The sequence below is a fragment of the Giraffa tippelskirchi genome, chromosome 3 (assembly GCF_054371585.1).
Source record: "Giraffa tippelskirchi isolate mGirTip1 chromosome 3, T2T-mGirTip1v1.2.pri, whole genome shotgun sequence".
NCBI lineage: Eukaryota > Metazoa > Chordata > Mammalia > Artiodactyla > Giraffidae > Giraffa > Giraffa tippelskirchi.
In genome coordinates this window covers 34,022,643-34,043,347 of record NC_137277.1, presented here as the reverse complement: position 1 = coordinate 34,043,347, position 20,705 = coordinate 34,022,643, and the positions used below count along the sequence as shown (strand labels likewise).

The window sequence follows — 20,705 nt, the reverse complement described above, 5'->3', positions numbered from 1 at the left end:
CTCTGCCTCCTACGATGTGAAATTCAGGAGCACGTGCCTGGCCTCTGCCCCACCGTCACCGCAGATGGAATGTCACGATTCAGTCACTTCCCTGAGGTTTCTATTTCCAGGACTACTCAACTTAAAAGGCAAACACAGACCTGCAGGGGAGGCCGGCGGGTTAAGATGCTGATTCACACACTCTGGTGAGACGACCTCTCCTGCGCTGGGCTGGTGGGGTGAGTGAACCAAACCTTCCGTGCCTCTGGGTCCCACCTGTGAAACAGCATCAGTGACGCCTGACCTGTCTCCACAGCTGCGTGGTGCTGTTTTCTTTAGGACTAGTGAGCTCGCCTAACTCTGTAGGGTCAGAAGAAGCCCGAGTTTCCATCTGAAGACACTGATGACCAAGGAGGGGCTGTGACTGCTCTGAGGTTGCCCCCATCCAGGAGATGCAGGGCCCTCCGGAAGGTACCTGGCGGAGGCCTCCCGGATGCTGAGCCCAGAAGGTAGGGGTGCTGAAAGAGGGGAGGGGAGCACCTGGGCCAACACGGCAAAGACGGTCTCCACCTCCCCTCCAGCACGGCCACAGGGCCCCACTCGGCACGCCATCTGGCTGTGTTCTGCTTCCACCTCCCATCCCCAAGGCAGCCACAGTCCCCTTGTTGTCTCCCTTCTTCCAGAGAGAAGTCCCTCCTGTCGGCTGGCTTAGAATAAGTCAGGAATCAAAGATGTGCGGAGAAGTGTGTGTATCAAGAGAACTGAAAACAGTGTTCAAACACAGACTTGTATACACATTCACAGTAGCAGCATCTACCATCAACGACTGGTAGAAACAACCCAAGCGTCTGTCAACAAATACTCCTTTGTTCATGGAATTCTCCAGGCAAGAAGACTGGAGTGGGCTGCCATTCCCTTCTCCAGGGGATCTTCCTGACCCAGGGATTGAACCAGGGTCTCCCGCACTGCAGGCAGATTCTTTACCAGCTGAGCCCACCAGGGAAGCCCATGTGTATCCATGAAAAGCAATATTCAGTCATCCAAAGGAATAAAGTATTGATATACATGACAACACAGATGAACCTTGAAATGATGCCATGTGATATAAGCTGGCCACATGCTGTACAATCCTATTTACATGAAACATTCAGAATAGGAAAATCCTTAGAGATAGAAAGCAGATGACTGGTTGCCAGGGGTTGCGGAGAGGGGAAAACAGGGACAGGGACTCCTTTTTGGGCGTGATGAGAATGTTCTGGAATAGACAGTGGTGATGGTTACACAAAACAGAATGTATACGTGTCAGATGATACTTTTTATGTTAGGTGTATTTTTTTCTTTTAATTGGAGTATACCTGCATTACAGTGTTGTGTTAGTTTCTGCTGTAGACCGAAGTGAATCAGCTCTATGTATACATACATCTCTTCCCTCTGGGACCTCCCTCCATCCCAAGCCCACCCCTCTAGGTCATCACAGAGCACCCAGCTGAGTTCCCTGTGCTTTATCCAGGTGGCACTAGTGGTAAAGAACCCGCCTGCCAATGCAAGAGACACAGGTTTGATCCCTAGGTCGGGAAGATCCCCTGGAGGAGGGCATGGCAACCCACCCCAGTATTCTTGCCTAGAGAATTCCATGGACAGAGGAGCCTGGTGGGCTATGGTCCATAGGGTTGCAAAGAGTCAGACATGACTGAATCAACTTAGCACGCACACACACAGGTACAGGTCTATTTTAACACACACACACAGCTGGCCTTGCCACCTGCAGGCACTCATCTAAGAGGCCCAAACCACCATTATCTTCTTGTGGTTGCAGAGGGCCAGGCCTCCTGGGAGAGCTGCCCCAGAGCAATCAAGAGGATTCAGCATGAGGAACTACCCAGTAATTAAGGTCTCTGCCAAACCTATACTTCTAATTAGTTTCCTTCCAACTTAAATCCTTCCCTTCCCTTCCCTGGTCCTGTGGCTTCTCCCCTTCCATTTCAACAGCTCTTTCCCATGGGAATAGGAACTAGAAGCAGGGGTAAAGGGTGAAGTTGGGGGCCACACCTACAATGAAGATAATCAGAAGAAGTGGGAATCAGGGAAGATGAAACCAGTTTCCTCCGACTCAGAAATTCTTAACCTCATGCATAGCACAGCTTTGTGGGAATCAGAAAATATTGCCTCTTCTCCAGATGGGCTGGCCCCCTGAGTGCAAAGCTGGGTTTGGCCTCCCTTAACCTCACCTCCTCCCAATCTGGGCCACCTTGTTCAGTATAGAACCTGCTCAACTGTATATGACAGCCCATCCTCTGAGAATCTAAAGAAAATTCTGGCTCTTCTGCCCCCCACCCTTCAAATGGAGACATGTGCCCACCTACTCACTCACCCTATTTCCTAAGGAACATGCAGAGGTTTCAGACGACTTCAGAAGTCCAGTCTAGAAGGTCCTCAAGAAACATCTGAGCTTGGACCCCATTAGCAATCACCAATAATGACTTCTACTGCTTACCAAATGTTTACCATGCACCAAGGACTGGGCCAGGTGCCGCACACACTCATCTTTAATCATCACCGCAAGCCTGCTGCAGAGATGCCATTTTCTTCCCCCATTTTAAAAGGAGGAATCTGAGACTCAGAGAGTTCAATATCTCACCCAAAGCTGCACAGCTAACTAACTGGTGAAACCAAACTTTAAAATATTAGCTTTGTTCGAGAGATTTCCATCCAGTTACTCAAATCTTGGCTACCCTCAGCCCATTTCTCCCCAGCTGTCTGTGATCAGCTCCAAATCTTCACCTGGACCACTTGACATCCCAGATCCCACCAAGGAGAATGGCACCCCAGCCTGATTCTCCTGCCTGTCTCACGGTCTCCAAACGAACATATGCCTCCCCAGGAGAGGTGCAGAAATATCACCACCCACGTGCAAGCAGTCACGTTCCCTGTCTGTGGGCTGACTTCCTTGTCTCCTTACTTAGACCAACACAACTGAAGAAAATTTTCCTCTTAGTAATGGCTACTGACTCCCCCTTGGGGTGGGAAGGGGAGAGGGAGAGAAGAACAGGTGAACAAAGGGAAGTCACCCAGAGATTAAAAACAAATTCCCCCTATAGCAGTGTTTCTCAAAGTGTGGTCCCTAGGACACCCCATCCATCACCTGGGATGTGGGTTAAAGTACAGATGCCGGGGTCCTGACTTCAAATCAACCTTGAGCCTGGGAAGCTGCCTTTTAACATGTTATCCTTAAGTCTCATGCTCAATGAACTCAGAAGAGAGGGTCTGCAGCTTTCCTGAGAGGGAGTGATGGAGAGAAACAATCACTTCTGAAATAAAAACTGGGAACAGAAAATTAACAATTTATAAAAAGATAGTGTTTGGCTTCCTGGCTATGTATGAAAGAAAAGACTCCTAGCCCCTAGCCCAGACCCTTCAGAGAGACTATTTTAAGAGAAACAAGTCTCCTTCTGCAGCCTCCAGGCAGTAGAAACCCCAAGACTCAGCTCCCGGTAGCCTCTTCAAGTTCAACCCGGGACTCCTCATCCTTCAGGAGACTTCCGGGAGCACCTGGCTCTTACCTTCCACAGATGTGAGCAGATGGTCCTCGCTGGTGGTAACGAGTGGTCGTCAGACACTCGATTTCACAGTCGGATCGGACAGGTTTAAGGTCTCCCCATTCCACGTCTTCTCACACCCCAAACCCAGAAGCAATAGAAGAGCTAAAGAAAGGCATATCCAAGAGCCCCCACCCCCCACACCCAGATCTATATATAACAGCGCTGAAGTTGTCAGCCTAACGAGCCACTTTCTGGCAGACCCGTTGCCATGGCAATGACTGCTAATGAGCCCAGGGCTGTGATTGGCACCGCCTGAAGGCTTCTCCACAAAGAACGCTCCAGCAAGTTCTCCTTTCCCAAACACACGGCCAGCTGAGACACCTGGAGGCAGCCTAGACGCGGCCAGGGCTGCCTGGGAGCCATAGGTCCCGGGGAACCACTTTGTTACAGGTGCGCCCAGAGCAGTACTGGACCCAGTGGCCTGGAGCGGCCTCTACTGTCACTCAACATGGGCCAACCAATTAGAGACAGGGCTGCAAAGGCGCCACCAAGAAGACCAAGACCCGGCGGGGCCAGAGACTGGAGAGTCAAGTCCAACCCATGCTTTCTGCTGATATGTGTTCAGGGTGGAGAGAGCCCCACACAAAGCTGGGAACGGCTACCCAAGGAAAGAGCATCTTTGGCTACGGGTTAAGAGACCCAGGCATGAAGTGGGGCCCCGCCTCCCACACTGATGCCACCGGCCTCCAGGCCTGTGTCTACGAGAATTCTGGGCACCTTGCCTCTATCTCATAGGTGAAAGTATTGTTCTCTCTGGCTCTGGCAGCCTTTCTATCCATGGAGAGCAACTCACAGATATTAACTTGGGAGGACAGACAGGGCATTCTGGGAAGTGTAGTCCTCACAGTACTTTTCTAGGCTGGTGGGAAGAGGATGGATGTTGACAGCATGTTCATGGTCTTCCAGTGGGTCTTCCAGGGGTTAGAGATTTGGAGACCTGGCCAGAGTGAAGGGAAGGAGGAGGAAGAGGCAGAAGAGGTGGTGGAGAAGGAGGAGGCAGAGGGGAAACAGGTGGAAGCAGAAGAGAGGCCACACGAGAGAGAAACATTCAGGAAGGCAATGCCATGTCCATCTTGTTCTTACCTTTACTCTAAGCTCAGTATTCAGAATACTGGATGGATGGACGGATGGATGAATGAACGGACACTGGGAACTGTAACAGAAACTAGGCTTCAAACAGATTTGAGAGGGTGTCTCACCAAGCAAGTAGACAGAGAACAGCAGTCCAAGCAACGTATGTGCCAGTGGTAAAGAATCCGCCTGCCAATGCAGGAGATGCAAGACATCTGGGTTCGAACCCTGAGTTGGGAAGATCCTATAGAGAAGGGAATGCCAACCCACTCCAGAGGAGCCTGGCAGGCTACAGTCCGTGAGGTCACAAAGATTGGGACATGACTGAGCATGTGCATGCATGCATGCATACACACACACACACACACACACACCCCTATGAACACATCCCAGCTCTTCATCGATCTGACTGAACAGACTGTTCAAGCACAGGGAGGTGGGGAGGCGAGATAATACACTGTTTTTTCAAGTGTAGGAAATAAACTGAGGAACGGCATCCAGAAACCTCAGGAGCAACACAAATTTCTACTCATGAGCACATCTGATCTCCAGAAGAAAAATTCCAGAAAATATTGAGTGACCTCAAAAAGAGGGCAGGAATATACAGCATTTATGCTACAAAAGTCATAAGGAGAGAACAAACTAATGAAAAAAGGCAAATTGGTTTAAAAAAGTGATATAAAAAGGGACAGAATGTGCTCAAAACTGTAGGGAAACTTAAAAGATAGTGACAGAAGGAACAGCCACACTGGTTGCAACAGCATATAAAATCAGTATAGCAAAAAGGAAAAAAAAAAAAGAATCAGTTATGGACAAAACAAACTGAAGATTCCCTCCACCCCGCCCCGAATGCAAAAGGAAATGGGAAAACATGAAACGGAATCATCGACAGAAGAGCAGGCCAAGGTGCTAGGTATTCCCGGAGAAGAAACTAGAACAAAAGCCAAAACAGAAAAGAAACTATAAACAAAGATTTTTGGCATGGGGGGAACTTTCCTCAGCTCAAAGAAGACACACAGGAAGGTCTTGCACTGCTCCAGGCAAAATGGGATTTCAAAGCCCAACAACAAACCGACACCCTCTAACAACACATTTACACAGCAAGGAAAGGATAAAGTCCTACAACCCTTTAGTGGGAGGAGGGTGTCTCCAGTAAAGGGGCATAAATAAAGCATCCCTCAGCTCCTCTGTGACCACGATTCCAAAGATACCCCTGGATTGTTATGTGGAAAATGCTGAGGCCATTCTGTTGGCCACTATGTCACACGTCTTTCATTATGTCACTTTGTCTTTCATGAATGAAATCACTCTAGCTCAGGATATTTACCAATCACGTGCTTAAAAGATGCACTCCAACTCCTCGTCTGCATCAGCTACCTTCCATACCCCACCCCCCACCTCCCGCACTGAACCCGCCACTGTTCTCCATCCACGATGCTGCTAGTAGAAGCCTTACACCGTGGGTGAGACTGGTACCCACTCTGAGAAGTGAACATCAGTGCCATGGGGGTTCTCTCCCGGAACCCACAAAGCTGCCAGCCCTGGGCCCGGAGGCTGAACTACTTTGAGCACTGCAGACGTGTCTGGCTTCTGAAGACTCACTGAGGGTCCCAGGAACTCTGAATATCCATCAGCAAGCCCCCACCCCACCCTCCATCCAGTGCCTCCCTGGGGGCCCATCAATTCACTGGGCATGTTTCTTAGGACTGAATAGGCAGAGGACACAGAACAATCAACTCTGTATTTTCTGACCCTGAAAAGGAAGGGAGTGATCTGGTGAACCAGGAATTTTGATGAACACAATTACAATGTAGCTCATGCAAGGGTACAGGAAGTCAACTCTCACAGGAAAACTTGCTCAACTGGAAACCATGGGGTCTCCAGCGGGGCAAGGATGGATGAAAAGCTTTGCATGCAATACCACAAATTATGAGAATGAATTGGATGAATGAACCCTCAGGCCCAGGTTCAGAGGCCACTTCATGGCCTTGCAGTGTCCGGGGGCCAAGCAATAGAGAGTAAGAAGGAACGGATAGTGTTGGAAGTGGCTTCTGCACCAGCCCTGCACACATTCTTACATGAGCCCCACTTCACCGACCACGGAGGAAAGACATTTTATTATTGATGCACCTTCCATACAAATATAAACCAGAAGTCAATTAACAGGGTTTTAGAGAAGACAATGCAAGAGATGGGGAATTCTGAGTGGCTGGTATTTTTCCTGGGGCACCATTCAGCAGGGCTGGGATTTGAGAGGGGCTCACTCCTCAGAGTCTCCTGGGAGAATCTCCACATTGACTGAACAGCATCAACGTGTCACCAAATATCACAATCACTCTTGCTGCTTACAGATGAGTTTGGGAGCAGGAAACCAGAGTCCTCAACGGCCATGCTGAGGGCCACGTGGGGGAGGGGGGGTTCCCATGGGTGCTCTTGAAATATGAACGCTCCAGGAGTAAGACAGAAGCCACAGCTTCTGTCCCCACCTCGGAGTCTAGAGGGGTTTGGGGAATCCCGGAGAAAGCCCCTAACGTCTGTCCCGTGTCTCAGGTGTGTCTCATCCTTATGTTCCCACACTCTAAAGGGCAAGGCGGTGAGCTCTCTGCTCAGCTGGTTTTCTGAGCAGGAAAAACCCAAGTGATTCTGCCCCCCAGCTTGTGATTCACAGAGACATTTTATTCAAACTCAGCTTCCTGATGGGCTGTTGAGAATGTTGGCTCCCTTCCTCCCACCCCTCCCCTGGCAGATTAAAAATAGCAGGGGCTGTTCTGACATCCTACCTCCACTTTGGGAGCATCAGCAGAAAACACAGGGGTCCAGGCTTAGAGAGGCTGTGTTCCCAGGCAACGAGCTGTAATTCACGTGGTCCCCTTTGCCTCCCTGGACTTCTGTCTCTTCATCTGTGAAATCAGGGGTTGCAAGCGCTCAAACACTGGGGTTCTACATCCTAAGGAGCATCTTTCATAACAGAGCCCAAAACAACCATGAGGGAAATCTCAAGGCATTTAAATGACTGGCGCGAACTTGCAAAAGCCTCTGCCACATAAACAAAAGAGATGGCAGAAACCTCCTGACGAGGAACAAAAATGTTCATGAAACTCCCCCCACCCCTTTCTATGCACGATTTCCCCCAAAAATCCTCTGGGCTCCAGAGGCAGAGATATGAAACTCCTTTGATCTAGAACTACTGCTTCATTCATTGCAGACTGGGGATTGGTGGGAAAGAGAACAGTGAAGCGATTAACAGCAATTGGAAATCATTAAATTTATGCCTGGGACTTCCATGGTGGTCCAGTGGTTAAGACTTCACCTTCCAATGCAGGGAGTATGGGTTTGATCCCGGATCAGAAGGTTAAGATCCCAAATGCCTCGTGGTGGGGGAAAAAAAATCAACAACACAAAACAGAAGCAATATTGTAACAAATTCAATAAAGACTTTAAAAATCATCCACATTAAAAAAAAAATTCTTTAAAAAAACATTTATTCCCAAACTTCCCAGGGGACTCAGTGGTAAAGAATCTTCCTGCCTAGCAGGAGACACAAGAGATGTGGGTCTGATCCCTGGGAGGGGAAGATTCCCTGGAGAAGGAAGTGGCAACCCACTCCAGTATTCTTGCCTGGGAAATCCCACAGACAGAGGAGCCTGGCGGGCTGCAGTCCATGGGGTCGCAAAGAGTCAGACACAACTTAGTGACTGAACAGCAGCAGTAGGGTAACTGAATTGTGGGCAATATACCTGAAACCTCTATGGGGAGACTGAACACTGAATTCTCCTTTTTCTGCCACAGGTCACTGTTCCAGCCTCTTCATGACTGTAATGTCTCTAAGTGTCAGACGAAGGAGTTGGGGTCAAGTTTAACACTTCCCTTAGATGAGATGTTTGGATAGCATCATCAACTCAATGGACATGACTTTGAGCAAACTCAGGGAGATAGGGGAGGAGAGGGAAGTGTGGCTGCAATCCATGGGGTCGCAAAGAGTTGGACACAACTTAGGGACTGAACAAAATAGTTGTAAATGATCTCAAAATGCATCCTCGAAGAAGATCCGGGGGGAAAAAAAGCAAAAAAAAAAAAAAGCATCCCAGATTTTCTATACTACTTTATAATGACATCAATTATCCTATTCTAGAAGGTACTTTTGCAGGACAGTTGAGGCTCATCCACAAGCAACATCCTCTTAGGGAGCTCCTAGTAGGATGAAGGCCTGTCTAGATGATTCCAAGTCCAATGTCCCTTTGCAAAGTAAAAAGCCTGGGAAAAAGAGAATTTTGCCAACACTTGGTATTGGAAGGGGAAAAAATAAAGAAGAAAAAGAGATACAGCCTCCTTCAGTATTAAGGTGCAAAACCCCAAATTGCTTTATGCCATTCCTGGCACTCTCACAAGTTGTTACGACTCTGAAGAAAACCTCATAATCAAGTTTCCTAAGCATTCTGTTCTGTTCAAAATGGATTTTAGAAGCTCAGAAGTGAGGCAGGGAGTTTAAAGTCGCTAGGCCAGGCAGTCAGAGGCTTGGGAACCTCATGGAAAGCAGCCTGCCTGCCAGAAAAGGAGCTTCAAAGACAGGTGACACAGTTGTTGCCCACAGCTGCTCCGGGGGCAAAAGCAGGCTTCCTCTGGGAGAGCTGGTGCTGTTTGAAAAGGAGGCTGAGTAGAGCTCACCAGGGCACAAAAAGGTGAGGGTCTCTGATGCTCTGTCTGCGGCCGAGATCCAGATGATCCAGCTTCATGGATGCTGCTCTCATGACCACAGGGACCAAAAGGAACCTGGGGTGACTGGTCTTCTCCCCGTAGGGACGAATTAAAGTTACTCTGCAGCGCCAACGACCTGTGCTCCCAGTGACACCAATCAAAGACTTCTAACTCTGTGAACTTGTTCCAGGTGATTCCTAATGGGCTCAGAACCATGAGCACTGGAGGGAGATTAAAGCTAAGAGGGGCTGGAACTGTTACTGTGAGTCAGAAGGGGTGTGATTCCAACCAACCCAAGTCAGCTGCCACTTTTGGAGCCTCAGCTCCTGGTGCCTATGAAACTAGACAAGTGGGACATCCAAGGACATGGCTGTTGAGGTTTGGGGTCTACCACTGCTCTTGGGGCATCGTGAAGAGAATACGGAACCAGCGCGGCCACTGTCTTGCTGTGAGATCTTGAGCAACATACTTCATCTCTGCTGGTACGGGATTTCCTCTTGTCAAGAATACGGAAGTTGGACAAGATGGTCTCTGGGGTTGAGTTTGTTTCTGCTTGAAATATACAGCCTGATGCTCAACAATCCTAGATGTTAGTATAACTCTTTGAGGGATGTGCCATATTTGTAGGAGGAAAAAAAGTCATGTTCAAGGGTAGACATGGGATTTAGAGGTATGAGACAGCCTGGAACGCTGCCTTAACCTCAAACACCTGCGCTTGTGCCTCACTGCCTCGGAGCTCAGTGGCTCTGCCTCTCACCATGGGACGTTCTAGTGAGTTATGTCCTGATGGCCCATGTCCGCCCCTGCCCTGTCACTGCTACAGCCACACATGGTTGCTCTCTGTTTTGCCTAGAACCAGACAACCACTTGGTGTTCTGAGATTCTAGACATCCGAAGTTAGAATTCGCCCCGCATACGAGGCAGGCTCTGGAAAAACTGTTCTGAACCTGCCGGGAGACAGCAGCCTCTGCTCACCACTCACTCTGTAACCCGCCAATGGCTGGTGCCCCACACACCTCGTTCTCTTGCCAAGAGCTTTACCGGGCTCCTCCCCGCTCCCTGAATGCCCCTCTGTGTTCATCTCCTTGCTAATCCCTTCTTCCCTGTAAACCTCTCTGCTGCCACCCACAGCCACGGCCAGACCCGCCCAGCACTCTGCAGCCAGGTCCTGAGCAACGGTAGCTGTCGGCCCTGGACTGACAGTGTCTGGGTTCTTTACAACGGTCCTTCTCTAAGTGTGGTCCCTCGGCCAGCAGCCAGGGAGTCCTCTGCGAGCTGGTTAGAAAGGCAGGGCCCCGGGCCCCACCTTAGAGCCAGGCTCTCCATTGGAAAGGTCCTGGGCAATTCAGATGCACTTTTGAAAGTAGGTCACATGACCAGTCAGAGGCCAACAAACACCCTCTCTCCTCCTCCTTACAGGTGCAGGACCCTATCAGAAGCCATGCCAAAAATCAGAGATGCTGGTTCTGACCCAGCCAAGGGGGTAGAAAGTACTGGAGGAATGTTTTTTCCCTTAGGTGAGCCTTTCCATAGAAGCTGGATCCCCTCACCCTCAGCTGTCCAGAGCCTCAACACAGTGATCACTAAGGTCTTAGCTGGTAAGAGGTCCCTCTTTCCAGAGAAAGCTGGGTGGATATAACTTCCAGAGGCAGGAAGGTTGGCAAAAGAAGACTGTTTTCCTCCTAAGTCTCAGGAGAGCATCCATCACCTTTAGGGTGGTCACTGCCGCTGCCACCAAGTTGAACAGAAGCATTGAGCCCAGCCTGGAACCCCAGTGTCGATACTGGATTAACTGGGCAGACACCCAACTACCTTCTGGGGACCTGGCTCCTTTAATGGACTTTTATTGCCCAGTGTCCCAGCTGGAACTGGGTCATGGAGTAGGGGGTAGCGGGGTGGGCAGAAACCAGGATGTGGGAGAAGTTAGGCAGTGGAGGCAAGGCCTGAACTCTAATCCCCATCATAGAAAAACCCACGTTACCACACTGCTTCTCCGTCACACTGAACTAAACCGCCTTCCCAGGTAGCAAGAGGGAGCCAAGACTCCCTCCCCGCACCTCTGCCCCACAAACTTTCCCTTTTCCGTCTTTTTCCCCTCCTTCCCTGCTTTCTCAAACATCAACCCATACCTTCCCTTCCCCCCATCACTCTGGCCTCAGACCCATGAAAGGTGCCCCTGACATTCCAGACTTTGTAAGCTCAGCATTTGGGAGCCTGTATCTCAGAGGGTTCTCAGAACTGCCTCTCTGCAATGACGAACTCATCCCAGAAACATGCAGAGAAAAGCCAGCTGCCCACATGTCGGCAGGTGAGCGGGATCGAGTCTTACCGTCAGAGGCGAGCTCATCTTCTCTGGGGGCCGCTAACTCAGGATCCTGTGTGAGGTCTCCGGGCTGCCAGCTGCCTCACCATGGGCCCCCTCTGTGGGAAATGAGGCCCAGGCGGGCAACTACCCCAGGGTCAGGGTTCCGGGCAGCCCGGAGGGTGTTCCTGTGGCTTTTCACACCGCTCTTCTTTCACAAAGAACCCACTACATTGCACAGTTCCTTACAAATCTGCTCCAGCTCTTGTGAGGAAATCAACGACGTGTTCTGGACTTTCCAGATGCAGAGGGTCTGGAGGCTTTCTTTCTCTTTTTTTTTTTTGCACTCTCTCTTTTTCCCCTTTCTCAGCTAAAAAAAGTTGGCTGAGGTCAGGACACACAATGGCCAAGCCTGTGTCACTGACCAGTTGCCTCCCACCCCCAGGCCTGTGGACAAGAGCTCCTTTGTCCACTGTATTTTAGGCGGGACTCCCTGGGTCTGCCCAGGCCCTGCAAGGGAATGTTCCGCCAACTTCTTCCCAAACCGAAGTCACGGCTCTGGCCCCGGCTCCGGCCCCAGCTGTGCAAACCCAAGGCCAGATAAAAACCAACGTAAAAAGGATGGAGAATGCCCTCCCAAAGAACCATATTAGACCCGTCCAGGGCTGAAAAGTTGCAGCTCCCGGAGAAACAAGATGAGGGTCCTCTGCCTTCACTCTGCCCTCATCACTCCCAAACCTGGACAGATAGAGGATAAAAGAGGAGGCAATGCCAGGCATCTCAGACGAAAACAGCCTGGGGATCACAGATCTGTTGGTTTCACGTGAAGAAACAACTGGACTCCGAGAGCAACACTGCCTCCAACAATGACATGAATTCGGCAAGGACTTGGCACCTTGGTGAATCTATCCTGTCACTCCACTTACAAAGCTTTTCGGAACAGCTGAAGTTTTAGCGCTTACAAGTGCCCTGCCTTTCTGGGTTCGCTTTCAGATGCAAATCTTAGGGATTTCAGAAACTGATTCTTGACATTGAAGTAAATATGGTTTTCCGGAGGGACCAACGTCCCAAGGACTGGGTAGTTTCCTATCAATTATCACTTCTTCTCTCAAACGCATGAATGAAGTGTCTAAGTAGGAAGGTTTCAATGCTAGGCCCTTGGCTGGGGCTGGGACATCAGTACTATTGACTAGGGACACAGTCTGATCAAGGTCATGTCTTTTCTGGTTCACTGCTTACTAGATGTGACACACAGGGCAAGATCTCTAAGCTTCGGTTCCTTCAACTGTAAAAGAAGGAGAGTACCTCTCCCAAAAGGTTGTTGTGAGGATTAAAAGGGGGAGAGAATCCATGTAAATACTTAGCACAGTGAGAGGGAGATGTGAGTTATTCCTGTTGATGTTGTTATCATCAGCAGGGGCTGAAGGAGTTGGCGCTGCAGCTTCCCTGGACAAAAAAGTTTAGACTCAACAACAAAAAACAAACAACCTGATTTTACAAGGATATTTCTCTAAAGAAGATACACAAATGGCCAAGAAGCGAGTGAAACGACATTCATGTCTCTAGTCATTAGGGAAACAGGGAAATGCAAATTCAAAACACCTGTTGGGCTTCCCTGGTGGCTCAGATGGTAAAGAATCTGCCTGCAATGTGGGAGACCCAGGTTCAATCCCTGGGACAGGACGATTCCCCTGGAGAAGGAAATGGCAACCCACTCCAGTATTCTTGCCTGGAGCATCCCATAGACAGAAGAGCCTGGCAGGCTACAGTCCATGGGGTTGCAAAGAGTTGGACACTACGGAGAAGGCAATGGCACCCCACTCCAGTACTCTTGCCTGGAAAATCCCATGGACGGAGGAGCCTGGTAGGCTGCAGTCCATGGGGTCGCTAAGAGTCGGACACGACTGAGCGACTTCACTTTCACTTTTCCCTTTCATGCACTGGAGAAGGAAATGGCAATCCACTCCAGTATTCTTGCCTGGAGAATCCCAGGGACGGCGGAGCCTGATGGGCTGCCGTCTATGGGGTCGCACAGAGTCGGACACGACTGAAGCGACTTAGCAGCAGAGCACATGCATGCACGCAGTCTATACATAGGCTTACATCTACATTTGTAAAATGGTCCCAAACCAGCCACTAAAAGAAGTGAGCACACATCCAGAGGTGAGGGTCCTCCCCTGGTTGTTGGATTATCTCCTTTCTGTGGCTGGGAGGGAAGACCAGGCGCAAACCCACACCTTGAGCTGTGGGACCAGCCATGCCCTGGAATACAGAGCAAGGTCCTTCTCTGCTCCTGGAAATGGGCTCCCACCTAGGAAAAGATGAGAGCAAACTTCATTTGCACCTAGACAGCCAAGACCCTTACCTTCAAGCCCTCTGGGGTTGATTTTTTAAAATACATGTATTTATTTATTTATTTGGCTGGGGTTCCCTGGTGGCTCAGATGGCAAAGAAAATCTGCCTGCAATGCAGGAGACCTGGGTTCGATCCCTGGGTTGGGAAGATTCCCTTGAGGAAGGCATGGCAACCCCCTCCAGCATACCAGGACTTAGTTGCGGCATTCGGGATCTCCGGTCTTCATTGCAGTATGCAGGATCTTTAGTTGCAGCATGCAAATTCCTCGTTGCAGCATGTGGGATCTAGTTCTCTGATCAGGGATTGAACCTGGGCCCCCTACGTTGGAAGGTGGATTCTTAGCCACTGGACCACCAGGGAAGTGCCAGCCCTCTGGTTTTCTGGAATTAAAGTGGCAATGGAAGTTTTTACAGCCCATGACTTCTTGGTTTTATAACAGCAAAGAGGGGATCCTTTTCAGGCTGTTCAGCCCCGATGTGGCTCTGACCTTGCACCACAAAGATGAGCAGATACAACCACAGACAATAATGCCCTGCCGAAGGAAACACAGAAATCACCATCATGGTGGTTCTCCAGTCAGTGGCAAGGGGCCCTTCTGGGCCATTATAATCCAGGAGGTTGATCTGCTCTGACCTGAACTAGAGCAGAAATAAAAAGTTCTGCAGAGATTTTGGTCTTTAGGATTCACCCAAGTTAACATTCACTCATATACACATTCTAATAGGTTTCCTGTTTGGGGTTATCCTAGCATTCAATCCAGAAGTCATATTTCTTTTGCTTTACGAATAATCCTCCTCCATTACAGTTGGCTGTGAAAAAGCACAAATTGTTCATCTCCTTTTGGTCCCTGAAAATAAGTATGTCTCTACCTATGGAGCCCCATGATCCAAAAGCAAAAAGACCCACAATCATTTCCACCAAGCTTCATTTTCCCCAAGTTGAACGGAGTCAGATGCAACCAACCCTTCTGTAATTATTCTTTGTTTCAGTCGAGCTGAATGCTGTCAACTAAAATAGGCCACGTTTGCTGTGGGACTCCCGTTGGACAAATTGTGTTGTCTTGTAATGATAATTAATAAGAAAGAACATCTGGGGATGGTGATGACTCACTTTTTCTAAATGCTTCAGAGTGATGAAGGGAGACATTATTCACCAGCCCGTGGAGTCTCTCCAGTACAGAGTCTCAAAGACACCCCCCACCTCACATGCAGCCCCTTGGGTACCTGACCCATCAAGCAACTAATAACTAATCAAGTCCATAAGTAATCAAGTTACTAACGACCCCTTCCTGAATGCTGTGGATGACGCAGACAAGTATTATATGTAGGACCTGACTTCTAAAAATTTGGAAGGTAATAAGCCACAGACAAACACAAGTGTTAAAAGGAAAAAAAAAAGAAAAGAAGAACCGTACAGAGGAGTCTGTAAGGAGTATCAACTGATAAGTTGGTGGACAATAGGATCTTTCAGAATCCAGAGGAGGGCAGAGCACTTTCATCTGGGAGGCGGAGGGGTGGCTCCTCAGAAGATACAGAACTTGCCAGACAGCAGGGATGAAAAGAAGGGCTTGACCAGAGCAGGAAGACACTAAGTAAGAAGTAGAATAAGCTTCAGCAATGGATGAGATGTCAGGGGAAGGAGAAATAGTAAAGGTCGACTCCAAAGGGAGCAATGGAAGCTAGAACCAGTCGCCCAGTGATCCGGCCATTAAGAGCCATTTGGGGGGTTGTGGTGGCGTCTGTTGTTGACACGTCCAAGTTCAAAGTGATCACTGGGCAGCCGTGGTGAGTCCAGCCCTTGGCACATGGAACGGGAGCACCTGCATGGAGATGGTGGTGAAATCCTATGGGTCAGGGGTCCCCAACCTCCAGGATCTAAAGCCTGATGATTTGAGGTAGAGCCAATGTAGTAATAATAGAAGTAAAGTGTGTAATAAATGTAATGCACTTGAATCATCCCCAAACCATTCCTTACGCCAGTCCATGGAAAAATTGTCTTCGAGGAAACTCTGTGCCAAAACGACTGGGCACTGCTGCTCCAGGTCAATGCTGAGTTCATGTAGAAAGGATGCACAGGGGAACCTACTGGGGTGGGAGAAGGGGGTGTCACATTCCAGTAGCAGGAGAATGCATCCATCCCACCTCCATGCCCTCCATCCCCTCGGGCCTCTCTCAGGACTCTTAAAGGCAAAGAAAAAAACCCAGGTCTTCATCTCTTTCCCCTCCAAACCAGCACAGTGCCTCATACGCAGGGGCTACATGATGGGGAATGAACGGATGCAGGTTCTGAGAATCAGAGTCACAGGAAGTGATGTGGAGGGGATCTTAAGAAGAAATGTGGAGTTAAGTGTCCACATGAGATAATGAAGAAAGTGCTTGCTGACTACAGAGAGGCTATTTCCCCTGCTAATCTCAGAAAGACGAATATGGAAGTAAGGTGGGCATGGAAATCTGAACACGGGCACACAAGGTGTCAATGAGCATGAGGATGCACAGGGAAGTGAGGGAAGACATTCAGAGAGATGTCACTCAGAAGAAAGCAAGAAAGAGGACGTGGGCATATGTAGATAGTGGCCAGCCCAGCCCACCAGGCCACACGATGGCTCCTGTGGAATGATTGGCAGCCAGTTCCTTGCACTCAACATGGTGGGGTCCAAGGCCCCTCGTAAGGGAGATGTGTCCCCATCATAAAGGAGTCCCCAGATCAGGTGGACATAATCAGAAATGGCACCTGGTTTGTCTAAAAGGCCTCTTAACAGATCCAGTTCTAGACCTATGGGATCCCCCACTCAGCATCTCCCAGACCTCAGTCACTCACATTCTGCTATCAAATCTTTTCCATCATCATGCATCAGCTACACTGTGATTTACCTAACTGGTGGGTGGTGGTGTTTTGGCTGTAGAATCTTCACTGCAGCATGCAGGCTTCTCTTATTGTGGAGGATGGGCTCTAGATTGTGCAGGCTAAATAGTTGCAGCAGGTGGGATCTTAATTCCCCCGACCAAGAATCGAACCTTGGTCTCCTGCATTGGAAGGTGGATTCTTAGACACTGGACCACCACAGAAGTCCCTCCTTAATTGCTTTCTAACAGACTTACGTGGAACCTGAATTTAGCCTGGCCTGAAGCATTAATATCTAAAAACCATGGATTTGATTGGGTTTGGATTCTTTCTTATATTACACAGTGAAGTCAGTGGAACTTTAAAACTTATCTCCACATCATCTTAGTTGTAAACTCAGCCCAGTTGGAGAAACATAGTCTCAGGCTATGTGTAAAACTAGTATGCAGCATCCCGGCAGCGGTTTAGGAGGTTCTTTTTTGAATCCCAGAAAACCAAACGGGAATTCTTTAGTGACCACATAACCACAACTGCAGGAATGAGGGCCCTGGTATGGGGCTGAATCACCACGGGGAGGTCCAAGAGGACAGTAGAGGGATGCAGGAGACTTCCTGTGGGAAGGAGAAGCCTTGTGAACACCTCTGTCAACCTTGGGCTAAAGTAGCAATAAGAGGAAAAAAGGTAAAACCCACCCAAGCCACGAAAATTCCAAAAATAGTGGCAATCAGAATCCAAGGAAAAAATCCTCCAGAACCTTTAAGATGCTTGGTCCTTGGAAGAAAAGCTATGACAAACCTAGACAATGTATTAAAAAGCAGACACATCACTTTTCTGACAAAGGTCTGTATAGTCAAAGTTATGGGCTTTCCAGTAGTCATGTACAGATGTGAGAGTTGGACCATGAAGGCTGAGCGTCGAAGAAATGGTGTCTTCAAACTGTGGTGCTGGAGAAGACTCTTGAGAGTCCCTTGGACTGCAAGGAGATCAAACCAGTCAATCCTAAAGGAAATCAGTCCTGAATATTCATTGGAAGGACTGATGCTGAAGCTGAAGCTCCAATACTTTGGCCACCTGATGCGAAGAGTTGACTCATTGGAAAAGACCCAGATGCTGGGAAAGATTGAGGGCAGGAGGAGAAAGGTGAGAATGGGACGGATGAGATGGTTGGATGGCATCATCAACTCAACAGACATGAGTTTGAACAAAGTCCGGGAGATAGTAAAGGACCGGGAAACCTGGTGTGCTGCAGTTCACGGGGTTGCAAAGAGTCAGACACCTGACACCTGACCTCACCTTAGCGGCTGAACAACAACAACCTTTAAGGCCAGTGGAGTGAATGGAGAAAATCGTACAAAGCACAGACTAATTGTGAAAGGGGAAACAGCCCTTCACACCTTCGCTGCTCCGTGTCTAATCTGAGATGCACTCGGCACCCTCACCGTTCTGGGGCCCTGATGTGATACACAGGATCTGTGCCCACTCGAGCACTGAACAGCCAGCCCCTGTGGCTCAGAAGCAGCCTGAGAGTGGCTCCTCCTTCTCCACCACCCGTTTCGGCACAGAGATTCCCAGAAAACGAGCCACCGGGCACTGCAGGCGGGTGCAGGGCCTGGGAGGGGTGTCGGTCAGTCAGAGAAGTATGGATCCCACAGGTCAAGTCTGGAGAGTGCCCTGGCAGCAGTGCGCGGGGATGGGGCCAGGATGGGTTTCTCATGCACTCCACCCATTCGGAAGAGCAGAGAACCAGGCAGTACAGGAACAATGCAGCAGGTGACAGCCAATCTGAAAACAAGAACCGGACTGGGAGATGTATGTATATCACTGAACCTACAAGTGAGCAAATGTGAAAAGGGAGTCAACCCTCCCCCAAGTTTACAGTGTGTCAAAGCCTGTGACAGACGATCTATACTCTGTTGGTATAACGCAGAGTCTACATAGATCCTACCTTGTTGAGAAAGTTTAAATGGAGGGGAAACACATGGGAAGTGAGTGAGGAAACACCATCCCAAAGGCTCAAAGGAAGAGCACATCTCAGAAAGTAATTCAAAAAGTAATTTAAAATGGCAGGAAACTGCTAGAATGTAAGAAGTTGTGACCTCTGAGAGAGGAACAGAAAAACTGTAATGGAAAAAAACAGGCAAAACAGAAAGGATGACATAACGAAGAAAAGCGATGAGGAAATGATTATATAAAAACTGCTCACTTAAAGCCACATTAGCACCTGTGGACAAATAAAAATATTAAAAGTTAAATCAGTAAAGTGCAAAGTAAACTTAAAAGGATCACCCAAAACTGAAAAGCAAAAAAAGCAAGGATATAATGAATCAATGTAGGTTTAAGTAGTATTCCATTAGAAAAGACCAGAACAAATATATTAAAATCAACAATCAATGACAAAAATAATAAAACATAATAAAAATCATGCACACCAACAAACACAAGAGAAATGCTATTTAGGAAATCAGTCCTTCTCCAGACTTTTCCTCTGCCCCTACTAACAGTTAAAGAACACTTCCCACTAGAATAAAAAGCTCCATGTGGTGGAGGCTTTGTTTCGCTCACAGCTCATCAGGGTCTGGCATCGACCATCTGAAAGTGCTAGAAGATACATCCTGAGGTCAAAGTTTCATGGGCATGACCATGGTTTTGTTCACCCCTGTGGGTGTCTAATAAACATGTGTTGAATGATGGAAAAGACTGAGCTGTAAATGTGAGTTTCTGTCCAAAAAGTTAGACATCCAAGATGTACATACCCAGCTGAGTTATATTAATATTTGTCATGAAAGAAACAGGAATGTTCCTGTAGACATGCAAGTTGAAGACACCACCAACTTACTCTCCAGACATTGAGAGAGAAACCAAAATTAAGAAGATGCTGCCAGGGGAATAACCATATAAATGCTTTTTTTTTTTTTTTTAACGTAGACCATTTTTGAAGTCTACTGAATTTGTTACAACGCGGCTTCTGTTTTATGCCTTGGCTTTTTGGCCACGAAGCATGTGGGATGCCAGCTCCCCAACCAGGGATCAAACCTCCACCTCTGCATTAGAAGGCGAAGTCTTAACCACTGGATCACCAGGGAAACCTCCTAGATGCATTTCTTAGTGCACTGCTCCCCAACTCAGAAATCCAGCAAACTGTGCAGTCTGGGGGACTGTTGGGCTGAGAGGTTTGGTACAAAGTATTTCCCTTGGTCCTCCTCTGCGGCTTCCCTCCCATCCTGGAACCATGATACAAGTTTCTCCTGCAACATTCTTTAAGGCCGGTACAGATGAAGCCTCTGGCCACGTGTGGGGCTCATCGGTAACTGACGCCACCTTTTCTGTCCAAGCACAAGCTGATGGCCGGGAGGAGCTACTGAAGCTTTGTGGATGATGCGCTGGGAGACACACCCAACAAAAACTCTTTGTTTCTTCATCTACCATGGTCCAAGTGATGTGGGAGCATCACAGGGGCCACTTTCTCTGCCAAAAACTTGGGTGATGATCTTCTGCATATTTAAAACACACTGAATGAACCAAATCTTCCTCCACACCCTTAAACAGGAAATACTCATAAACCCCCCAATAGCCAATGCTTTCTGCCATCAAAACCCTCTTTTATATCATCTTCTCTGAGTGGTTCCAGTTTTAGAAATGAGAGTATGCAGCATGATCTCAACTATGGAAAATAACGCTCCCCCCACCCCAACTCCAAGCAGAGCACAAAGGAAACACATGAAAGCGTTACAAAGGCTCTCTTTGTTTTGTGGGATTCCTCTGGCTGTTGCAATTTATTTTATCACGTTCAAAATTTTGAGTTAATTTTAAAAATTAAAAATTCCTCTTTATTTTAAAGATGTATTCGTAAACAGTGCCTTTCC

At 48.5% G+C, this 20,705-nt stretch overlaps 1 protein-coding gene across 17 annotated transcripts in view; it reads right to left on the bottom strand.

The window, feature by feature from the left end:
* Window positions 1–20,705, bottom strand: part of GAS7 (growth arrest specific 7) — a 203,031-nt gene that overhangs the window by 85,511 nt on the left and 96,815 nt on the right. For 2 of the 17 annotated variants that reach the window (XM_081578309.1, XM_081578319.1), the window contains exons 1-2: window positions 11,674–12,192; window positions 7,430–7,549 (exon numbers count right to left, since the gene is read on the bottom strand). The exons of 10 other annotated variants lie outside the window; for them this stretch is intronic. Coding sequence is in view for 4 of the 7 variants with exons in the window: in XM_081578319.1 (XP_081434445.1) it covers window positions 7,430–7,446 (17 nt within the window). In the remaining 3 variants the exon portion in view is untranslated. Of the gene's footprint in view, window positions 1–7,429; window positions 7,550–11,673; window positions 12,233–20,705 lie in introns of those variants that run through there. 5 more of the 17 variants (XM_081578307.1, XM_081578306.1, XM_081578315.1 and 2 more) reach the window with 4 other exon arrangements.